The 23,335-nt window shown below is 36.3% G+C and overlaps 1 protein-coding gene and 1 long non-coding RNA gene across 6 annotated transcripts in view; one reads left to right on the top strand and one right to left on the bottom strand.

Moving 5' to 3' along the window:
- Window positions 1–3,888: 3,888 nt before the first annotated feature.
- Window positions 3,889–8,011, bottom strand: LOC123798496 (uncharacterized). The gene is made up of 3 exons (XR_006781320.1): window positions 7,979–8,011; window positions 7,102–7,227; window positions 3,889–3,974 (listed from the first exon to the last, which is right to left on the bottom strand). It is a non-coding gene; the product is annotated as an uncharacterized LOC123798496 (long non-coding RNA).
- Window positions 8,012–8,263: 252 nt separating this feature from the next.
- The window catches only part of EPHA7 (EPH receptor A7), a 160,026-nt gene continuing 144,954 nt past the window's right edge, over window positions 8,264–23,335 (top strand). For all 5 annotated transcript variants that reach the window (XM_045807049.2, XM_045807048.2, XM_045807047.2 and 2 more), the window contains exons 1-3: window positions 8,264–8,581; window positions 12,949–13,013; window positions 16,589–17,258. In XM_045807049.2, the coding sequence (XP_045663005.1) occupies window positions 8,485–8,581; window positions 12,949–13,013; window positions 16,589–17,258 (832 nt within the window). In that variant the 5' untranslated portion in view covers window positions 8,264–8,484. The remainder of the gene's footprint in view (window positions 8,582–12,948; window positions 13,014–16,588; window positions 17,259–23,335) is intronic.

Here is a 23,335-nt window from a genome sequence, read left to right as displayed (position 1 = left end):
AGAAAATAATAGTAGAAAGGGTCAGGGCTAGAATAAGGTACACCTAGGCTTGCTCAAGAAAATACCTAGATCTGCAGGTGATGAAGCAGTCTAGAAAAGGGAGATGATATTTATTGGACAATCAATCAATATTTTATTTGATGGGAAAAAATCTACATATAAATAGTTGAGATCAGACAGATTCAGAAAACTATAGCAGGTGGCAGGCCAAAAAAAAAAAAAAAAACAAAACACTGAAGAGTGGTCAGTAGAGGGGCAGATAGCAGATAGCTTACATTATGATCAGTAAATAGAAAAGTCTAAGCGGCCTAAGGCACCAGCACAGGAATCCCATTAGAAGGATGGATAGTGGGAAGTTTATTTAAGGGGCTCACACTTACGGGCCACAACAGGGATTTGAATACCAGATTTAGAAAACCAGATATAGGCTTTGACTCAAGAATGAAACATTGGTTCTCTGAGTATATAATTCATTCTCCTTGAATTCTGTCTTCCTAAGGCTAGGCTTAGTTTAGATAGAGACTAAGGTGAAAGCCTACTGGCTTCTATTAGGTATAGAGAAATATACAAAGTCTATGAGCCAAGTAGATCTTAGAAATGATATGTCATATGTGTATCTGAATAGGTGAATATTTCTGGATCTGTGTTCATTATTCCAATCAGTTATCTTTAATGTAATAGGAAAAGCATTTACTTTGAACAATGGGATAAATGCCTTATAAAAATAAGCTTTGGAAACATTTTAGTTTTGAATAACAGATATTACTAGAGAACATACTTCACGCTAAACTATAAAATATGAGAAAATCAAAACTATATATTTCCACAATTATACAAAAGTAATTACCATCATATTGAAATTTCATATATAACTTTAAAGATCTTTATATATATATCTCTAATAGTAAAATTTGTATAAAATTTATACTTTCATTATCTGGTCAAAAATGGATCTATTTTTTTAAGCTTTAAACTTTATTAAAGACATTTAAATGTGTGGGGCGCCTGGGTGGTTCAGTCGGTTAAGCGTCCAACTCTTGATTTCTGCTCAGGTCATGATCTCAGGGTTGTGAGATCCAGCCCTGCGTCAGGCTCTGCCCGGGGCATGGAGTCTGCTTAAGATTCTCTCTCTTCGTCTCCCTCTATCCCTCCCCCACCACAATAATAAAATAAAATAAATTACATTTAAATGTGTGAATATATAGTAAATTTTTTAAAATATTCATTATATTTTGAGATATTCAAATACACAGAACTCTTAACATCAATCCTAAGCTTGCAACTACATTTTTTCCCCTTTTTCATTATCTTTACCATCCTGTTGTATAGCCTTGAGAACAAGTATAACCAGTTGAGTCATAGCTGTTATTCTGTAAAATGGATACAACTACTTTTTATCTAAAATGCGATAATCTACTGGACAATTTCCTAAAAGTACCTGGGGACATGCATGTTATTATAGTATATCTTTATTCAAATTTAGAAGGTAATTATTTCCTCAAAAGTTTAATTCAAAAATATATGTAAATATAAATTGTTAAAATGAAGACAGAGATGTGATAATATAGAAACATTAAATCCAAGTTGAGATCTGAAAGTACTCTCATAAGGGGTCCTGTCCTCTTTATTGGAATGCAGGATGATTTATTCTGATCCTGTACTTGTGAGGTAGATAAAGGAGGTTTTGTCTTTTATGGTTCTCATCTAACCTTAAAAAAGGCAACCTTCTGCCATGTTTTTCACATCTTTAGTTTTATAGACTTTGCCACCGGAACTTGCCTGTTAAAAGGCTGACAAGAGAGTGACTATCAGATATTAAAATACTTAATTAAACTGAGGTTGACCTCAAGTCATTTCATCAATCTAAAATCAACTGGAGAATGTGCCAGGTTAACTCTATAGCTTTAGTTAAAGCAATGTGCCTATAAAACCAAACAACGATAATAATAACCCCATAGAATCTGAGATGGAGTGTAAATTTTCATGAAAATTTTCTATCTGATCTGAGTGCAAAGAAGGGAAAATGAAACAACTTTGGATAAATCAGATGATACAATAGTATTGTATATTGAATCATCTTGCAGTTTATGGTCAATAATGGAATTACAAAGACATTATCACTGTTGACATGGCTGAAATCAACACAGAGAAAAACTGGCTAGTTACCCATTTCTCTAAACATGATTTCCTTGATTCTAAAAGGAGATACGAGTCACAAAGGAATCTGCTGATGATATGTGGTCTCTTGTGTACTGGGCTAAGGTTTATTCACCTGCATATGCTCCTTTGTGCCTTTCTAAATATTCAATAAATACTTGAAAAACCTATGTTTTTAGTAAGCTGGAGGCCCAATGTGGGGCTTGAACTCACAACTCCGAGATCAGAAGTCCCATGCTTCACCAACTGAGCCAGCCAGGTGTCCCCCAAATCCTGTTTTTTAACTGAAGTTTCTGTTAGTATTCTCTTTCGGAAATATTATCCTACTTAGATCATGAATCTGTAATCAGTTCAATTCACATCATTAAGAAGAAATATAATCACTTTTCCCTTTTAAGTTGGCTTATCCAACTTAAGAGGAAACCCAGCATCTCCTTCTTGAGGCTTTCTCCTCTCCCTAACTATCTAAGAACTCCTAGCAGTGCACTCAGTCCAAAGGGATCAGAATTTTTCCAAATGAGTAGTATGTTCAGTACATTTTGTTTTCATTACTGCTATACTGTATAACTTTTGAAATCTGGCTTTACAGAGAATTTCTAGTGATGCCTTACTCTTTAGATCCCTTCTCAGCTGTATTATCCCACATTTGAGCTACAGTGGTATAGCTCTTTCAGTTCCTACGTACATAATTAGAACAAACACCATATCTGGGTTGCTGGGTTCAGAGGGCTTTTGAACATCAGGCATGTGTCTTCACCTAGCAAATATTAAGCCTAGAATTCTCTTTCCCTCACAATGAGTACTCCTTCGAGGTATTCCAGATCATTTCCGTTTTAGTTAGAACCATCCTAATATTTCAGAGCTTCTAATATAGTTGAAGCTCAAATGGGATTAGGTTGGGGACTTACGATACCTTTTCTCCCAGGAGGATCTTTGTCTCACACAAATTTTCCCACTTTCTCCACAGAACAACATTGCATATCAAGTTAAGGGGTTAGTAAAGGCACCTCCTTTGGTAGTATACAGAATTTCATCCTTAGTGCAGAGAGTACCCAGAGTTTTATAATTTTATAGGTTGGGGATACTATTCACGTATTTTTTTTCTCTCTTAACACAAAAACTCTATTTTTAAATTACTGTGATACATAGAAATTCCTACTGTTCGGACCTTTACTTAGACCTCCTTGAGAGTAGCCAGGCAGAATTTCATTTTTAGTATTAACCATGGCAAAAGGCTATGGTAAGTAGTCTCTAAAATTCTCCTCAAGCTACAGAGTTCTAAGAACTTCACAGGATCCTTCAAACTCAGAACCATCAGGTTTGAGAGAATACTCAATCCCAGCCTGGTCTTATTTCCTAGGTAAAAGACTTTTGGGAGTTAAGTGGGTGGAGAATAAGAAAGAGAATATCTGAGGTCTATCTAGAGACTCAGAGTTCCTCAGATGTTAAGTTTTTTAAAAAACTGGAGACAGCTTTTCTGCAATATAATTCACCTTCTAAGGTACTTTTGGAGCCCCTTCAGTTAACTTGGTCTCTATAGACTGAAATAGGTCACAGAACATCTCACAAATTTTTATGAAGTTCCTTCAGTCAGCTGGCACAAGTACAAAGAGAACAAGAAACTTACACGTGCCAATGAGGCAAATATATATTAATTATATATATATATATATAAAGTTATATAGATATAAATATATATAATTATATATTTAATTTTATAATTACCTCATCTTTATTCAGTGTAGACTTGATTGGCCAGAACGCCCAGAGATCCTGGTGCCCCCTGGTGGTCACTGAATCATCACAGATCTAGACACCTAAAATCCAAGAGTTTTGAGAGCTAAAACACTGCAAGATGAGAAACTATGAAAGCATGTAGAAGTACTTTGCACAATTTAAGCTAGTTCTTCCTATCAGTGCTGGTGACTTATGGCAAAATTAAATATAACAGAAAGGAAGAACCTCTGCAGGCAAAATCAATTAAAAAAATAAATTTGTAAGAGTATTGTACATGTGTTAAGTGATTGTGAGTATAATGTGCCACTTTCTCTGCTGTATTTAGCAGTTCTTTTAATATCAGTCAAATGATAAAAATTATTTGACTCAACACTTTTGAATATTATAAATGATTAGAAAATTTCTGAGTGACACATTAGCAACATTCAACTGGACTCTTACAATTTTGATATAATTTTTTAATCTGTTAAGAGGCCTTAAATTAACACTTTATTTGCAGTTAGAGAATTATATTTGTTGTTTTCATAACAGTATCAATTTATCTGACCTTACAAAAATGAATAAACTTTTATAAAGGCACAAAATATAGTCTTGATTTATAATTCGATTCTTGACCTCTGACTTCCTATACTGTCAGCTAAATCGGAAGCTTAGAATAGGTGAAATTATGACTATGTGTCTTATAAGCCTAGTTTATGTACATTTTTTACACTGGACTGAAAATAAATATTTTATATATACTACATAAATCATGCTAATGTAAATATGTAAATGATTTTCCTGCACAGTGGAAAGATTGTTTACATTTTGACTGAAATCACAAATAGAGAACCCAATTTTCTGTAATATCTATTAACTGAGACATAATGTTTCTTTTCTGTTTATAATCAGTTTCTTCTGCACAGTACCTTTTCTAATTCAGTTTAAATTACCCCTTTTTCTGTGATGAACTTGCATTTTCACATTTACCAGCTGTGAATGCATTTAGACAGTTAAGTGCAAAAGTAGTAGGTTCAGAAACAGCCCTTTGATTTCATTGCCGTTGTTAACTATTTAGTTTGGCAGCCTTGGATTTGTAACATACTGAAGTCTCAGATTGTACTTTATCCTCTAAAGGCCTGTTTACCATACGCACACACACGCGCACGCGTACACACACACACACACACACACACACACACACACACACAATGGCTTTTTACTTGAAAATTCATGGAACTTATTCCCTGAAGTTGTTATAATTTACTACTAAGTTACTATTTCTTCCTTAAAGTCATAGAGTATCTCCCAGAGATAAACAGTGAGGTGAATATTAGTATCCAAGCATGTTAAAAGAAGATAACAGCTGTACCCTCGTTTGGAGTGTGTGTCTTGAATTTGTACATTTATTTTCATATATGTATAGTTATGTGTGATTATTCATAATTAGATAAAAATAACATGGTGCAGAAAAAATTGGGTATATCTTCTTTGCATCTGAAAATAGACATTTTTCATCTTTCTACTATACACTTATGATAGATATTTCCAAAGAGGGGATATAAATGGAAATGTTAAGGTTTAACTCTATTTTTTCCATTTATTTAAAATTAGCTAAATATATGTAGGCTACTCTATCAACTGCATTGCACAATGAATACATAAAAATTAAAAAATAGTTTTCAGAATTTCTGCTTTGGCTCACATGTGTTGGTTATATTCACCATTTGGTAGAGCTCAGGTATAGCTTTTCTAACTCATTTTATATACACACACACATTTACTTTTCTAGAATTTGCTATACTTACGGATAATATAAAAATCATAGATATGAAGCTAAAATAAACTTTTTAAAGTGGTAGAATGAAATTCACTATTAAATGTTATTTTAAAATATAAAAGCTTTGTGAACTGATTATTTTTTTATTTCAAGGGCTTCATGTAAAATAGGTTTATGTGCTTTGCTGTTAGCCAAATACCTTCTATTAACAATTTATATACTAAAATACAAGCTGTATAATACTGCACGATGAACGTTCTTTTGTTGATGAAGTCATTCACTTTGATTTAAATGTTATGACTTCTTTACCAATATACCTAGATACAAAAGAAAGAAGGTTGGTAAACCTAAAAATGAGTATCACTATGCAATTCTGCAGGGAAAACTGTCAGCAGCCTGGCACATGTGCATTTAATGCGAAGCCTCTTGTCTCTAAAAATAAAAGCAAGGCTGCACATGCCCCTATGTCTGACAGACAGAAGGGATACAATAAGGGGACTCCTTATACCACCTACACTCATCAGAGTGAAGGATGTTACTTCTTTGGTTTCCTGGTTTAATGGAAAGTTATTTGTATTCACATCACTGAGTATTAGTCATTCAATAGATGAAAGGAATATTTTAAACTTTAAAGGCTACCTTGGTGTCATTGTAAGTAGTGGGGATGAGACCCTGGAGAAAGTGTTGAAATCCTGTAGAATAATTTTAACTATTAGAAGTGGTTTAATATTTGTGAGTTTGTGGTTCTGAGATTAATAGTTTTATAGCATATGTGTGGAGATTTATGTTTTTAATTATGTTTTACCTTACGATTTTTACTCTAAAGCATCTGTTTGTGTAAATACTGCTTGATTTTCTCTGAAACAAGGGCACTCGACATTTTTTTTGGTCTCCTTTCAAGGTTAATCTATTAAGCAGTTTACATTTTCTATGCATCCTTTAAAGGGCACTTAAGATGCTTTTAGATATAATTTCTAAAATATTTAATAGGCATAATGGCTAGGAACAAGTAACATTTAAGAAATAAACCACAGAAGCAAAGAGAGGTTAGAGAAGGAAATTTCATTTCTTTCTTCTTTGTAATTGCATTAAGTGAGTTAAAACTACAAGAGACAATTTACCATAAAATAAAACTTAAAAATCTGGGGATCTGTCATCTCTGAGAAGTCTTTGCTATAAATACCAGAAACAACTCAATTTACTCTATATTTCTTTATAGAAAGGATAGGGAAAGTTTGGAGTTTTAGGCGAGATCAAACTTTGTGCCTATTATAAATAAAGGCAAATCATGAATGACAGATTTTTCTTATTTTTTAAAGGGAGAAACAATAGGACAAGAAGAACACGGAGCTCATCTGAAACATGTGATCAAGTTACTCTGCCGTGACCTTTGAAATTGGTGATTTGGCGATTAAGGTTTTAAAGTTCTTCCTCTTAACATTACCCACCTCTTGAATTGCAAAGTGTCCGAAACTGACTAATGGTAAACGGATTTCTGTACGCAGTCGTCCTTGCTATTTTAGTTGGATGAATTCAACTGGAGATGTTGGTTATACTTTTTATTCTCAGTTTCCCTTGAAAAATTGAAGAATAACAATTATAAAATTGAATAATTATTGGAACGTATCAATTTGCGAAACAGGTCTTGCTTTATGAATTTAATGCGTGTTAACATTCTTTAAAATTAAGTGTAATTTATGCAGCGAAATGGGAAACGTTCAAATTGGGGCAATCCAAAAGAAAACCTCAAAAAATATTAAAACATATAAGAAAAATGATACGGAACCTTCTGAACGTTCTCTCTTCGTGTCCTACTTCACCTAACAAACTATTGTGAGATGATAGGGCGGGGGTGAGTAGGACACCTGAAACAAAAGACTTCCTTTCTCCACTCCCTTTTCCTCTGTTTCTTTTGCTAGAGCTTGTTGCAAACTCTTGGAAACATTGTTTGAACATAATACATTTGGATACTTTTATTCTTCCAGGGACTGTGCTGGGTGGTGCCTAGAGCTGACTGCTGTCGAGTAACAGAAAAAAGAAAAGTAGAAACCTTTCAAGAAATGAAAAGAACAAAGTTACCCGACCCGCGGAGGTTTTGAGTAACAAAAAAGTAAAAGGCACTTTACTTTAAGACACAGCTTATTTCACTTCCCTGGCTCCGTGCTTGGTATCTGAGAGATGGCTTGCATTGCCTCTGGTTTCTAAAAGATCACGAGGAGTACCGCTATATATACAATACTCTAAGTTGGGAGCGTTATTCTCGGATTGATTCTGCTCCACGAAAGCTGCGGTTGCTAAAAGCCCAGTGCCCACAGCAGCACGCACCTCTGCTGCCATCCGCGTCCTCCCTTTCCGAGCATCTAGCGAAAGCTGGTCGCTCAGAACCTGGAGGGAATCCTGGACCCGCAATCTGACTCCGCTCGCCGCCGATTGGCTCGCGCCCCGAAGCCCGCCCCCGAGGCCGGGGCGGCCTTTCCACCGGGGCCCGCCCCTCGGCCCTGGGAATCGCCGCCTGGCAGGCCGGCTAAGACTGCCAGTCAGCCCGAGTGGCGGAGGCTCTCTGCTCGGAGCCCCGCCCCCTCCCCCCTAATTGATATTATTGGAGTGTGGAGCAAGCGGCCGGTCTGCAGTCGGAGACTTGCAGGCAGCAAACACGGTGCGAACGAACAGGAGGGGGAAAAAATAAAAAAGCTAAACGTGGAGCAGCCGGCCGGAGGTCGAGCAGGGGAATCGATGCGAAAAGCGCAGTAAAAAAGAACCCACTTCGGAGCAAACAGCATTTAAAAAGCTACGACTCAACAGAAACCTAAAATAAAACCTGCTCATGCACCATGGTTTTTCAAACTCGGCACCCTTCATGGATTATTTTATGCTACATCTGGCTGTTCCGCTTTGCACACACCGGGGAGGCGCAGGCTGCAAAGGAAGGTAAGGTGATGGGAACGCAAAGTTTGTTCTGACTTATTTATTTAGCGGTCTACCTGCACGAGCCGGCTTGGCCGCGGGGCTGCCGGCCGCGCCTCCGGCGCGGGGCGACCCTCCCCCGCCGGCTCCCCGCCCCCTCACCGCTCTCGCTGCTCCCGGCAGGCAGGCGGCAAGCGGGGCTACTCCGAACCGCCTTCAGCCTGGGGCCCGGGGCCGTCCGCCCGACGGGAGCGGGATTTCTGGCGCGGGCAGTCCGGAGGGCGTGAGCAGCAACGGAGAGCGGCGGGGCGGCGTGGGGTGGTGGGGGGGAATGACCAGCGAGCTCGTTCTCTAGGATCGCAGGCAGGTCAGATCTCTTCCTCTAGTCCTCTCCTCTTCCTCCTCTCGGTGTTCGCCTCTTGTGGGGTAAGCTGCGGCCGGAGTTAGTCGGAGACTGGGGAGTGCAGCTTCTAGTGTCCTGGCCAGCCCGTCGCCGAACGGCTGGTGTCCCGAGCCTTCCCAGAGGGGCCGTGACTTCTGTGAGCTCCGAACGCTCGGGTTACTAATGAAGTGCTCACTGCGTCGGAGGAGGCGGCGCGGGCCTGCGGTTGGCGCTCGGCCGCCGGCGCGGAACAATAACGCCGCGGAGGTGAAGCGAGGGAGCGGTGCGCGCCCCGCGGCGGGGACGTCTCCACTCAGCGCGCACCGCGCGTGGGTCCCGGCGGCCGCGCGGACAGCGGGAGTCCATCGGGCTCGGCCCACCGGGGAGGCAGGGGGCGGGCTGGGGCTGTGGAACTGATAATGAGATGCCGCCTGGGCTACTACAAGTCCCCAAACGTCTGCCCAGCAGTTGAGTCCGAGTGGTCAGACCTTGCGAAAGACCTGGATCCTGAAGGCTAGTTCTGGGTGAAGAGAGGTTTCCTTTGGGCGGCCAGATATGCCTGTATATGGTTATTATTATTATTTTTTCTTCTCCTTTGAACCACTGACAAGGTAAAATACCTTTCGGTGCCTGTAGTTGGAGCTGGGGAAAAATAAATCCTCTCAATGGAAATGTCTTGCTTCTTGAGCAGTGTCAAAATCCCCCCCCCCCCCGTCTTCCGGACTGTAAATCTAACGTTGATTTCCCGATATTTAAAAGAAGAATACTAATAATTGTTCCTGAAGTATGGAGAATGGAGGAATCTTTATCAGATTTAGGTCATGATGGTGATGTGGGGCGGGGGGGAGGGGTTGTGTTCGATACTGGTTCTCGCTTTATGTAGCCCTGAAAACTTAAGTGATTTCGTGCTCCTTTTTTTCCATTCTCTTCGTGCACCCCTCTTCTTTCACTCAAAACACCCCCCCACCCAACGCCACGTCCTATTTCTTGAGCCAGCCTGACCTTCTGACCCCAGTTTCCACATCTGCAACCAGTGTTGACGCTGAACCCATTCAGAGAAATGTTCAGAGAAAACCATGACTCCGAGCTGTCGCTTACGCGTTAGCAGATGAACGGACGTCTGCCAGAAACACACACCCATACACACCAAAATGCACGTTTCCATTCGCATGACATTAGCGATTAGGAACATTCAATCCTGGAACCTTGTACTGATCGCTCCGGAATAGCGGGACCTGAGGAAAAGTTTGCAGGGCTGCGGCGGAGCCGGGCGCGCAAGCTCACGCAGACCCGGCAGGAGTTTGAGCTATAAATAACTGCATCACTAGGGGGAGAGGTTCCTGCAGCCAGAATGTCTCGCTCGCTTGCTTTTCTCTTTTGGGTGCAAGATACGTGAAGAGGATTCTGATTCTAGGAGGCTGAGTTCTTTAAATGCAGAAGTGAGATGTTTAAAAGGTGGGCGGGAGGGCGAATGCGCCCCGCTTCTCAGTGGCGACGCTCCCAGCGCGCAACGGATTTCAAGAGCTGCGGTTCTGGGAGCGAGCAAGCCCCGAGGGGCGCCGCGGCACCCAGGGGCGAGCGCTGGGAACCTCCTCGCGCAGGTGCCAGGCCTCCCGGGGTGACCGAGGGTGGATGGAGGAAGATGAGGGACCTCCTTCCTCCACTTTACCCATAAGTGTTCTCTCGGGAGGTCGGTTCCCGCTACTGGGAGCGCATGTTTAAGTCAGAGTCTGACGCTTGGAGGCGAAGTGCAGCTGCTGTTTTTCCTCTTCGTAAATGCCGCCGCCGCCTCTCCCTCAAAGGAGACGCTTCCCGAAAGCCTCTCTCCTCCTCCCGGCTCCTTCTGGAGCTAGGGCGCCACTGGCTCCCTAGAGTGTCCAGGTCTGGCGGAGGCGTAATGGATGCTCGGCGCGGCGGGCGCGCCCGTCTGGCAGCCCCCGCCCCGCCCCGGGCCCCGCCCCGGCCCCCGCCACCGCCGCTGCCGCTGCCCGCGCGGCCCTTAGGTGGCTGGGCGCGAGCGCGCCCTGCATCTTGCCCCTTGCCTTTACCCCCGCTCAGAGGGCTCGGAGTCCTGTCCTGTGCGCCCCAGGTCCTGGTCCGCCCCGGGCTACGCCTCCGTGGGCGTGAAGGGAGGATGGCGCTCCGCTGTCTGAGCGGGAAGGCAAAAGTGCGCACTTGCGGGTTTATCCAGAGAGCGGATGACGACGAGACACTCTGATCACTTTAGAACTGCTTCTGATTAAACGCTCAGGGGCTGGTTTCTGTTTTGTTCTTATTTGTTAGTTTGTTTCTCTCTTAACTTGTTTGCCATCACCACCCTTCCGCGGTCCCTGGTTCCCACCCTAGGCAGTGCTAAGGGGTAACAGAATCATCACATTGCTTGTTTCACTCTCCAAAATGACTGGAAGGTCACCTGGGTTTAAAATCCACTTGTCTCCTGTCAGTGCAGAATACAAAAATAATAGTAATAATAAATCATCTCCAAAGGAACCTGGAATCCATGTTGTTTCGTTGTGCTTACTCTCTATTTTTGAGGACAAAAACAAAATAAACTTTAAACATTACTTTATATAAATTAACTAGTCCAACGATTTATTGATGTTCCCAGTAAGAAATACAACTTGGTATTTTGAAAGTGTGCATTCCCCACCCCCACCTTATCTGACAGAGAGTCGTGTTTGTGACCGAGGTTTGTGCTTTCATGGTTTTCCCAAGAGTGTTAAGTGTAAAACATTTTTTACAAAAAAGTGTCTCTTTATCTATGTGTTTTCTGTTGCAGGGAATAACCTTGACTAGAGCGAAGGAGTTGAACACATAATCAAAATGTTCTTTTGTTTTCTTAGCGGAACAAATTTCCATTACCTTTTAAACGCACTTTTTTTCTCTAGTGATTATTTAAAAGTTCGTATAAGCATATATTTTATTTAAGTCCAAATTTTAACATTTTGCTGAGGTTGATGTTATGCATATTTACAAGCTTGGAAATATATTCAGTATTATTTCTGTACAAATTGATACATTTGTTAAAATGCTGTAGAGTCAGAAATATTTTCAAAGAATAAAAACTCATAACTGCATCAGTTCTAGCAGAGTGAATGCTTTAGGAGAGTAATTGTCTTAAAAAGCAATAAAATATATTGAATTGGAGGTATGGTATATATTAATGTGTAACATTTGAATACATTATCTTATATTACTATCAAAAGCATTTGTTACATTTATATACATGTAAGTGAATTGTTTATGCTTTTTGATAATATAAAAGTGGAATACAACTGTTTTTAAAAGTCAAGTCAGGAACAAAGTCAAGTCAGAGTTTAAATATATCATTTTGCGAATTAGCTAATGCTTTGAAATATTTGGAAATTAAAAAAAATAGAAATATTGAAAACAGATGTTTGACTAACCCAGAAATATATCTTGGAAATAATGGGCAATTTATTTTTCTCATGATGACATTGCTTGATATAATTTTCTATTGTATTCATTTTGGCTTAAGAGAAGACACCCTGTGGAAAAGTTTTAAAAAAATAAACTCCAGTTCTCAAAAGGCACTAGGAAATAGTTTTGGCATAATATTACAAATTAATGACTAGCTGAAGACAAACATGGAATTACATTTTATTATGTCATGTTATATCTGACAAAATTTGGAGTGCTCAATGGTTTATAAAATTCTTTAAAATATATAATTATTATAGAATCAATATACCACATATAATTTTTTACCCTTACTTTTATGATATTTTTCAGTTTTTAAACATATTTTAATATTTTGATTAAAAAATACCAAATCTAATATGGTATTTTTGCATCTTTTCTCCTTAAGAAAGGGGAATATACTTGTATCAGGTGGGTATTCATTTCATCATTCATTTATGTAAATAACTGTTTATATATCTTAGATCATGAAGTGATCATTATATAAAAATTAGATTCACATTAATAACTTTTACAAATATGTTTACATTTTTTATGTAACATTTGGAAATAAAACTTTCTTTTTCAGTACTACTGCTGGATTCTAAAGCACAACAGACAGAGTTGGAATGGATTTCCTCTCCACCCAATGGGGTAAGTGCTTCTCCTCATAAAATAGCGCCTTTTATTTTTTAAAGTAAGAAACAAAACCTCCCCCCCATGGAATTATTCACATTCGTCATATTTAAACTGTTTTAATTCTAAATGTCTCATTCAAAATTTTGTTGTGTTATAACGAGACATTGAGTTCTTTGAGTAAGAGAAGGTATACTTAGTACTTGGGGAAATGGATTTAAAAAAAAAAATCTCTATAACCATAACCTTTTGAGTTCTTATTGTGAGAGGAATCATACCTCAGGTTCCAGGCTATAAATGCTAACTAATTACAGGGAACATTTCCTTCACAAACTCACTTAAACCTCTTTAGTTGCTTTATACTTCTTAGTATAATCACTAGGTAGGCTGTATGTAGTTCTTTAAAACAGTATGTGATGTGTTTCTTCTTTTAAAAACAGTTTTAGCATCATTCAAAATACACTTTAAAAGGTAGCTAAAAGTATAATATGCTCCATATTTTAGCATGGAATTTGCTGTAAAATATTATTTGGATTCTCCAAATTTTTATCATGTGCTACCTGCTGTTATTAATCAGAAACGATGGCAGAGCATGTATATATTATAGTAAAAGTGCTACAGTAAATATGAGTAAAAGCTGTCCAATAAAAATCAATGAAAGTATAAGTAAACCCTAAAAATATTCTGACCATTACATTTCACATGTCAGGAAAGGTATATTATTTACTTAAATTTAGTTCAAGGTCTTTGTCTTTAGGTCTTATTTTAATTGTGAGAGAGGGCACATACCTTATCCCTATGAAGAAAGGGGGTTCCGAGAAAGGAGAGTATATATCTTATTGTTATTTAAGTTGATCTTCCTTACAGTATGAAATATACGTGAGGATATAAAAAGTGTAATATTTTACAAAGAGAAGAATGAAAATCTGAAAGGGATTTTTGAGTATAAGAACAGCATAAAATCAATATGTCATGAACTGGAAGTCAGTTTAATAATGCAAAATGTGAACAATGCAAATCTTAAAATATTCAGATTTTTTTATTCAATTAATATTTGAAAGATTACTTAAGATCATATTGTAGTTATCTGTATAGGTCAGATTAAATTATGAAGAAATGACAAGTATTTTAAAGATAAAGTATAAAAAGTGCACTGAGTTTAAGGTAGGAATGTCATACTTTTCTCGTAAGTGGAATAGTTTTCATGAGTAAAAATATACATTTTAGGAAGACATTCACAATAAAAAAGAAACACTTTTCTTACCAATGACAGATGTAGCCCATTTTCTACCATCCATCAATTAAAACAAATAGGTATGGAAGATAGTTTTTATCTCTAAGGGGAGCTAAACTGATACAAGATTGGGGTGATTGTAGTATTTCATCAATGTAATCCACAAAATGATAAATTATGACTGTCTGTGTTATCTTTGACTCAAATGGGCATTTTATCAGTCCAAATATCTTAACAGTTAACCCTACCTATCTGTAGGAATCAACAGATAATATTAGGAAATGATGCTTGACAATATTTTTTATACATAAAATAGATTGGCTTGCATGTGATTAAATATCTCACAGGAACTAACATGTTATTAAGATACATTTTTAGAAAATATTTTTGTAAGTATACTGTAAAAGCACAGTATCTGAATTAAGACTTCTTTCCTAATGGTGTAATTTGTAGAAATGATTGCAATCTCTTAGAAAAGTGAAATAATAAAACAAGAGTTGTGTTAAATGCATTTTGTAGTCTCACTATTTGTGATCTATACAATAGTTGTCTTGAAATTTTCCCCTCAGGAATACATTTTTAAATAAAAATTAAAATTAACTGGGTTTCATAAGTAGTGAAATTGATTTTTCGTACATAAAACAAAGTAATATGATTGTTCTTGAAGTTAGAGAAAGGAAATCTTGAGATATGCCTTTATAATAATTGGCCTTGGTTTCTTCGGGCTGGGGAATTGTTAAAAAGAGCACATTTATCTTTAGAGCTTTTGATTTCTTGGTAGATATCATTATCAGTTTTACTTCTTTTAATAATTTCGATCTAATTAAGAGACTAAAATCTCCCCATCCAAATGGATGAATTTGGGTATATTTGGCTAAGTGCCATTCAGACAGATTATAAGCAGCTCACTGAAACAAAGGGAAGTATGCACATCATTAACTAGTCACAAACTCAAGTTGTGTTGAATAAAACCTGCCCATGATAATGGGTTCTTTGCTGCATTTGAGGACTTCGATATGTATAATAAAATTGCTGCAAATATATAATATCGTACAAGAAATCTCTGAATTATAGTATTTTGCTAATTTGTCAGTTTTCTAAAAAAGTTTTAAAAGTAGGTATTAATATTTTAAAGTATTTTAATAAATTGATTCTCTAATCAAGTTTTACAAATAAAACTCATTACCACATGCTTATTAGTTTATTTTCCTCTCTGCTTTTCTTGAAATGATGGTTTAAATATTGCATGCTGTGTGATTTTGGATTTGAATGCTAACATTTTCATATTTGACATTTTATATTGGGGAAATGAATACAAGTAGATGATGATTTCACGATTAAGGTAGCCTAAACATAAAGTGGTAAGTTTTGTAATAGTGGTAAGAAAGGACATAATCAGCTGTTATGTTAGACTTCTAGGATATTTTAGGTGAAATGAATTTACTTGCTAATGAGTGGTATAGATATTATTATACATGGCTTAATAGTCTTTAAATTGTTGCAAATTCTGCTAAACTTATTATTTTCCCTTTTCATGAGAAATATGTTTGCCGTCGTATATATTGCATCAGCATATGAATGGACATTTTTAAATATGTGGTATTTTTCCTGTCAAAAAGCTTATTACTGAAATATGATCCAGCATGCTGATTTGCCATGTACATTTGATTGTCTATTGAAAGCAATTTATTTATAAAGATGAATCATGCTTTTATAACTACTTATTTATAGTTATGTGGCTTATGCATGGTATTATATATAACACCGCAATAAATAAATAGCTCTGTAAAATGTGACTGCCTTATATCTCATTTTGGAAAGATTGTAAAAGATTTTGCATTGTGAATATCAACATGTTGTGGACTGCTTTTACATTTCGGAGCACTCTTGGCATTTTCTTCCCTGTGTTTTTTAGGTGCGCTAAGTTTAACATCAACACTTAAAATGTCAACTGAGTTATCAGAAATTCTGCCATGTATCCATATGCATATGCATTAAATGGTAATTTAAGTGATTGTGTTGTGCGCTTAGTCTATAAAAATTATAATCTCAGTGGAGACTATAGACATAAGCAAACATGTAAAAAGAAACACTAATACACTAGCAAACAGATATTAAACAAAATGAAATATTTATTTTATGTACAAACGATGCAGGCAACCTGAAAGATGTGCCGCTACCAGGATGAAGCTGAACTAAGAGTCCAGTTACTGTTAGCCAGGGTAGGAGTCTACCTGACTCTTTCGCAGATCATCATTTGTGCTATGCTAAAGAAGCCTCATGTACTTTCAAAATAAAAATGTTATTATTATTATTATTTTTGTTGCATGACTGATCACCTTTTTAAAACATTTTACAGTGGGAAGAGATCAGTGGTTTGGATGAGAACTACACCCCGATCCGAACCTACCAGGTGTGCCAGGTCATGGAACCCAACCAAAACAACTGGCTGCGGACTAACTGGATTTCGAAAGGCAATGCACAAAGGATTTTTGTAGAATTGAAATTTACCCTGAGGGATTGTAACAGTCTTCCTGGAGTGCTGGGAACTTGCAAGGAAACCTTTAATTTGTACTATTATGAAACAGACTACGACACTGGCAGGAATATAAGAGAAAACCTCTATGTAAAAATAGACACCATTGCTGCAGATGAAAGTTTTACCCAAGGTGACCTTGGTGAAAGAAAGATGAAGCTTAACACTGAGGTGAGAGAGATTGGACCTTTGTCCAAAAAGGGATTCTATCTTGCCTTTCAGGATGTAGGGGCTTGCATAGCTTTGGTCTCTGTCAAAGTATACTACAAGAAGTGCTGGTCCATTATTGAGAATTTAGCTATCTTTCCAGATACAGTGACTGGTTCAGAATTTTCCTCTTTAGTCGAGGTTCGAGGGACATGTGTCAGCAGTGCAGAGGAAGAGGCGGAAAACTCCCCCAGGATGCACTGCAGTGCAGAAGGAGAATGGTTAGTGCCCATTGGAAAGTGTATCTGCAAAGCAGGCTACCAGCAAAAAGGGGACACTTGTGAACGTAAGTAACCCGTGCTATTAAAATTCCACTTTGCATTTTTTTTCTGTTTCAGTATCAGAGATGTTGAGTCTTAATAGTTACTTAAACAAGTGCGTCTGTGCTACACCAGCATTTCCGATTCAGCCGATCTTAAGTGAAGTCACTATTGAGCTATCAATGATTCCCCCACAGTGATATCTGCACTGATGCTATGCAATAAATATTGGCAATAATGACACTTGTTACTAAGATTTAATTTGCCCTGTGTTTGACCTAGAAGTCCACAGTTGCACATTGGTCTATGAGATTTAAGAGAGGAGAGTGAGCAGAGAGAGGTGTAACAGTAATCAGGATTCAATGATAGGGGATTCCTCCTGTTGTGAAATCTGTAGTGTCTGGATTGTAAGTAGCAGAAAAGAAGAGGTTAAGGAGGCTGCTAATAAGAGCTCTGTTGACAGGGCACATACAAATATATTTCTAAACTTTTAGAATTTTTTTATAAATAATGAAACTTTGATGCAAAAATCATCAAATTTCACTTGGTAGATCTCTGAGGTTACTTCTGCCAAAGCCATATTTCTTTTCTGGACTAAATAACAAAACAAATGCTTTTCTGATAAGTCCTGTTATAGTGGACCACATTTTTTGTGGAAGTGGGCCAAAGTAAAGCTTTAGTTACTGTAATACATCAGTTGGACGTTCTCTATGTTTTGAAACAATAATGCCATACGAATTAGTGAACCTTTTCCTTCGTTTTGTGAAACTGGATTTTCTCTTATATAGTATTCTGTAGCCATTGTAATTGGCCAGTATTTTTCTATTTAAAGCTATGTCACATGGACCTTCAAAATTGATAGGTATTTTTCTGGTTTTGGGTATCCCAAAAAATTCTATAATAAGGTTATATTATTTATATATCTTTTAATTTATAAGGAATAATGCATTCTGAAAAATAACTTTTACATATTCGTTCAAAGCCATAATTTTAATAAGTGCAAATCCTAATTAATTTAGAAGGGACTACAACTAACGGTATTAACTTACTATACACAAATACTCTTCCATATGCTTTATATATACTAGTTCATTTAATGAAGTGGATTTCATTATCATGTCTGTTTTATAGAAAAAAAATTGGTGCTATCAAGGGTAAACTGCTTGCTTGTAGTTACTTTAGGAAGTAATATCTGTCTTAGCTTAGAATCAAATTCAGGGCGCTTTGATTCCCGAGCCTGGGCTTTTAGCAACAATATTGACCTGGTTTCTGCACAAAGCAAGGAGAATCCTAGCAAATATTATACTGTTTCATTGCTTAATTCAAATGTCTTGCTCTTAGTAATTTGGTATATAAATCATATTACTTCCCCATAAAATTCTCATTCTAATAGAATATTTAAAGAAATAATAGTTTAAAAAATATTCCGATCTGTGTTGTCCAATACGGTAACCAGGAGCCACATGTGGCTCTTAGGGTCTAAAAATTGGCTATTCTGAATGGAGATGTACTATAAGTATACTTTGCACACTGGATTTCAACAGCTTAGCACAAAAAAAAAAAAAGAATGTAATATATCATTAATAATTTTTATGCTGCTTACATATTGAAAGAATCAAAGTTTAGATATGTTGGGTTAAAATATAATGTTAAAATTAATTTTGTTTCTGTTTATTCTTTTTTAATGTGGCTGTTGGAAATTTTAAAATTACATACATAGCTCATACTATATTTCTATTAGACTATTTAGATGGAGTAACTGAGCAAATATATTTTTCTATCCTGATTGAAGAGTTAAATACTTCATGTGCATGGCCACTAGTGTATAAAATACCGAAGACCCAGCACTCAATTGTCATCCATGCTATAGCTAATGCTGTGAAGTGAACTCCGGGCAAAACAGATGCTATAGGTTTGGGTTCTAAACTATAGACCAGTTTATCAGCTTCCTTTGACACCCCTTTGAAGGAGTCAAACCTGTCATACCCACTGTCCTCTTTCCCTCTCCCTTACAGTGGTAGGATTTCTTATTGAGTAGATCATCCTGCAGCTTCCATAAATGTGGAAATCAAAAACTGATGAAAATTTATCAGTACTAGTAGGCAGAATGCTATACCACTGGGGAAGTGTAGAAATATTCTTAGTGAACTAATCAATTCAGTGAAAGGCAATGTTCTTATTGACTTGAAAATAATTATAATAAGAAAATTTAAGAACATACTATTACACCTTAGCTGTAAAAACAGCCAATATGAGTTGTATGCAGATTTTGATTGATGTGAAAGTGGACTTTAAACTTTTGAACAATTAAAAATGGGAAATAAAATAAGTAAAACAGGAGTATTTACAAAAATGCCCAATTAAATCTGCCTAAGAAAAGTCTAGGAAATAACATTAAAATTCCTGCTCTTTTAAGGCTTAAAGATTTTTAAAGAAAATTATTGTATTTTTTTGTATCATTTTGTGTAATTTGACCTAAATGATTTCTGCATTTATTTGTTAAAAACAAACAGGAACTGTTTGCTTTTTACACTTACAAGTATAGAACTTAGTGAGAAAAATACTCTTTAACTGTAATAAAGGCATTTACCATGAGGAAAGACTCCCAATTTCTTCCAAATCAGCAAAATAATCTCATTAAATGTGGTACTATTAAAATTATCCACATTTATTTATTTCAGTTTCAAGAATTGGAACCACATTTGAGGATCAAAGTTATTGTCACCTGCAAACCACACTCAGGTAGTTAAAAATAAAGTAAAATGACTTCACTGTCGTCTACATGAATCCTGCATTGAAATAGGTGGAATTAGGTATTAGAAAGAGTTCATTAAAAAAACTGTGATTAGTCATGATGCCTCCTTATGGTTCAACTGAAAGAGTATGTGTGCACTGTTGTAAGTCAAGTAAATTGTTTATGACATAACTTTCTTAATTTTTAACCTAGGTGATGTTGACAAAGGAATTAAAGACCTTATACTTAACTACGGCACTATGTTCATTTGCAAAAACACTTCCCTCCTTGGCATAATTCCAGGGCATTGCTGTGAGAGTACTTGCCTCTGGAATTAATCCAGGCCTGCCTTTATAGTATTTCTCCTGTTTCCTTTCAATGATCCTGTTAAGAGTTTGAAAACAAATTCCAGTCCCATATTGAGGAAAACTGAAGTGTTTGGGAGAGGATGCTAGTGAGTCCCTAGCCAAATGAGGGTGGTTAGCCACTTAAAGGCAAGTTTATCAAGGCACTTGTAGAGTGGAAGTCCATGGTGATATGTGTTAGAGTATAATTTGAAATATGAACAACTGTGAAAACTGATCACAGTTTTGATTAGTTGATGTAAGAGCCTTTTTTTTTTCTTCAAGAAGATTTTGAAAAAAACAAACCCCTCAATTTTGAGAACCAAATGTTTCTCAAGTTTACTAATGTATGGAGAACTTTTATTCTTTATTATAATGCTTTCATGAAGACATCTCTTCAGTCTTTGAAAAATATGTAATTCCAGTTGGTTAGCAAGCTTTTATTGTTAAAAAGTCATTTAAAAAAAATTACCGTGAGTTGTCATAGCTTCTGTGCAAACTAGCAGATTATATTTTACATATATAAATATATTCAGAAGACTAATAAAATTGTATTCCGAAATATATTTTGAAATTTCTGGAACTTCTGTATAATTTTATTTCATTTAAAAAGTAGAATAGCATTTGTCAAAGTGTGGAGCTTAGTATTTACACTAAACAATCGTGTTCATATTACTGATTAGTTCTTACCTTATCACTAAGAGATGGAAAGTATTATTTTTTCTTTCTCTTAACGTATGAAGAAACTGAAGCTCAGGGATATTAATACGTAAGAAAATTGGGTAGGAATCCAGTATCCTGTTTACCAAATCAAGTCTTTTTTCCACCACTGCACTACACTGCATCCTAAAATTTGTCCTGAACTTCAACCAATGGATGGATTCTAGTTACTGAAGAAATGGTGAAACTTTGTTCTAAGTAAGGTGACCATATGCCTCATTTGTCTGGGATAATTGTTCTGTTAACACTGCCTCTCTTTGCTTTCCAAAGTGTTCCAATTTGGATGATAAAATATATGGTCTCCCTAATTGTAAAAAATCCAAGGATGTTATGCAGTTCACATGCACCTATATCAGATCGTAGAGATGGGATCTACTTGCATTATTTATATTGCTTAGTTTTGATTTTCTGAATTAAAACAAAAATTTAGGAATTTCTTTTTTGATGATTTTAATGTGAAGGGGAATTACAATAATTTTATATTTCTAATTTTTATTATAAGGAATTTCCCTAATAGTTGCTTCCTAATATTTTATATTAATATGTTAACAGGCTTGTCATTATTTTATTAACATATAATTAATGGACATATATATAATTAAATAAAAACATCGATTCAATCTGAAAGCATTGATAATATTAAAATCTGTGTTGATTAGATCTTTGAAAACCATGTTTTGGTTTGTTTGTTTTTTTTTCACAAAATGTAGCACGTAATTTCTACTATCACTTTTTTATGAAAACAAGTCTTCATAATATATCTTGTTTATAATCAAATATAAACAGAAAAGTAAGATACACTACAGGATTAATAGCTCAATGTAGAGTCACAGTTTTCAAATTCTGGCTCTATGACATACCAGATGTGTAAACTAGGACAATCTCTCTAAGCCTTAATTTCCTTAAGTATAAATAGGGCTAATAAGAATAGTACCTTCCGCATAGGGTTCTTGTTAGAAGTCGATGAAATAATGCATGTAAAAACCCTAAGAATAGTATCTGGGACATAGCAAATAATCAATGAATGCTTGCTATTATCTTGTTACTAATAATGCAAGAAGGAATTTGATAAGTAAAGAAATCTCATGGCAATGAGTGAATGAGGATAGACCTTACAGGCCACAAATAGTTAAATATCCTTTAAGCCAGTAATTTCATCCCTGGTAACTTATTGGAGAAGATACTTCAATGACAGAAAAGAATTTTTTACATAACCTTTTCTTTCTCCAGCAAGGTATACGATTGGAAATATTGGAAATAACCTAAATGTCCAAAGTTAAGTGCATCACCTTGATTGAAATTAGTCCCTAAAATATCAGCCATGTGATATAGGAGTTTTAAATTACTCACTATTAATAATTTTGAATGAAAATTAAAGAATAACATTTTGCAGATGCCGATATTTAGAATATGCAAGATATACATAGGGAAAAGAATTGATGCAAGGATAAATAACATAATCGATGTTTCAGACTGGTGGGATCTTGGGTGATCTTTGGTTCTCTGAGTTTTTAAATTATGTTGAACATTGACTTATTTTTTAAAAATTTTAAGTTATGTGTAACCTGCTATTTCCTGTAACAGCAGCTTGAATTGTATCTTGAATATATGGGTTTTTAAATTAAGTTAGCATCTGTGTAAAATACAGGGCTCAGGTGATAGAACGGTAGTAAGTAGAGGACATAGTTTAAATAATTTAAAAGGGGGAGATTCAAGGCCTTCAGCAAAAACAGGTCATAAATTTTGTTTGCTTTTTAGTTATTCATAGATGGCAAGAGCTTGTTTTAAGTGTTTTACATGTGTTAATTCATTTAGTCTCAAAGAGGGATGTTACTAACTCATTTAATCTAGTAGGTAGGCAATATCATCACTCTGTTTAAAGGACAAAAAATACCCCTACCGAAGTATTACATTATTTACCTATACTAAATTATATATATGAGATGCATGTATATATATATATATGATACGTATACAGACATTTACAGACATTACATATACATATGATGTGATAGATGCACACACACATTTTTATATAAGGAAACCAAAGCCCAGTGAGAGATGGGTTAAGTACCTACAATCGCATAGAGTGGTAGACTGCTGTTTAGTCAAGGTGGTCTGGCGGGGAATCCTTGCCCCTAACCAATACAATGCCTGCATCTTTACATTTTATCTATTGCAAAGTCTTTTATAAAAAGAAATGTTCTTTCAGGATCTTGAAAGATGCTACAAATCTGAACTTTTTTTATTTATAATAATTTCAAAATACTTCTTTGTCGTTCCCCACATCTTAAATATGTCATCT

The sequence above is a fragment of the Ursus americanus genome, chromosome 11 (genome assembly GCF_024610735.1).
Source record: "Ursus americanus isolate L20-20 chromosome 11, mUrsAme1.1.p, whole genome shotgun sequence".
In the NCBI taxonomy this organism is placed as follows: domain Eukaryota; kingdom Metazoa; phylum Chordata; class Mammalia; order Carnivora; family Ursidae; genus Ursus; species Ursus americanus.
Note: the sequence above shows the minus strand (reverse complement) of the source record. Positions and strands in the feature narration are given on the sequence as shown.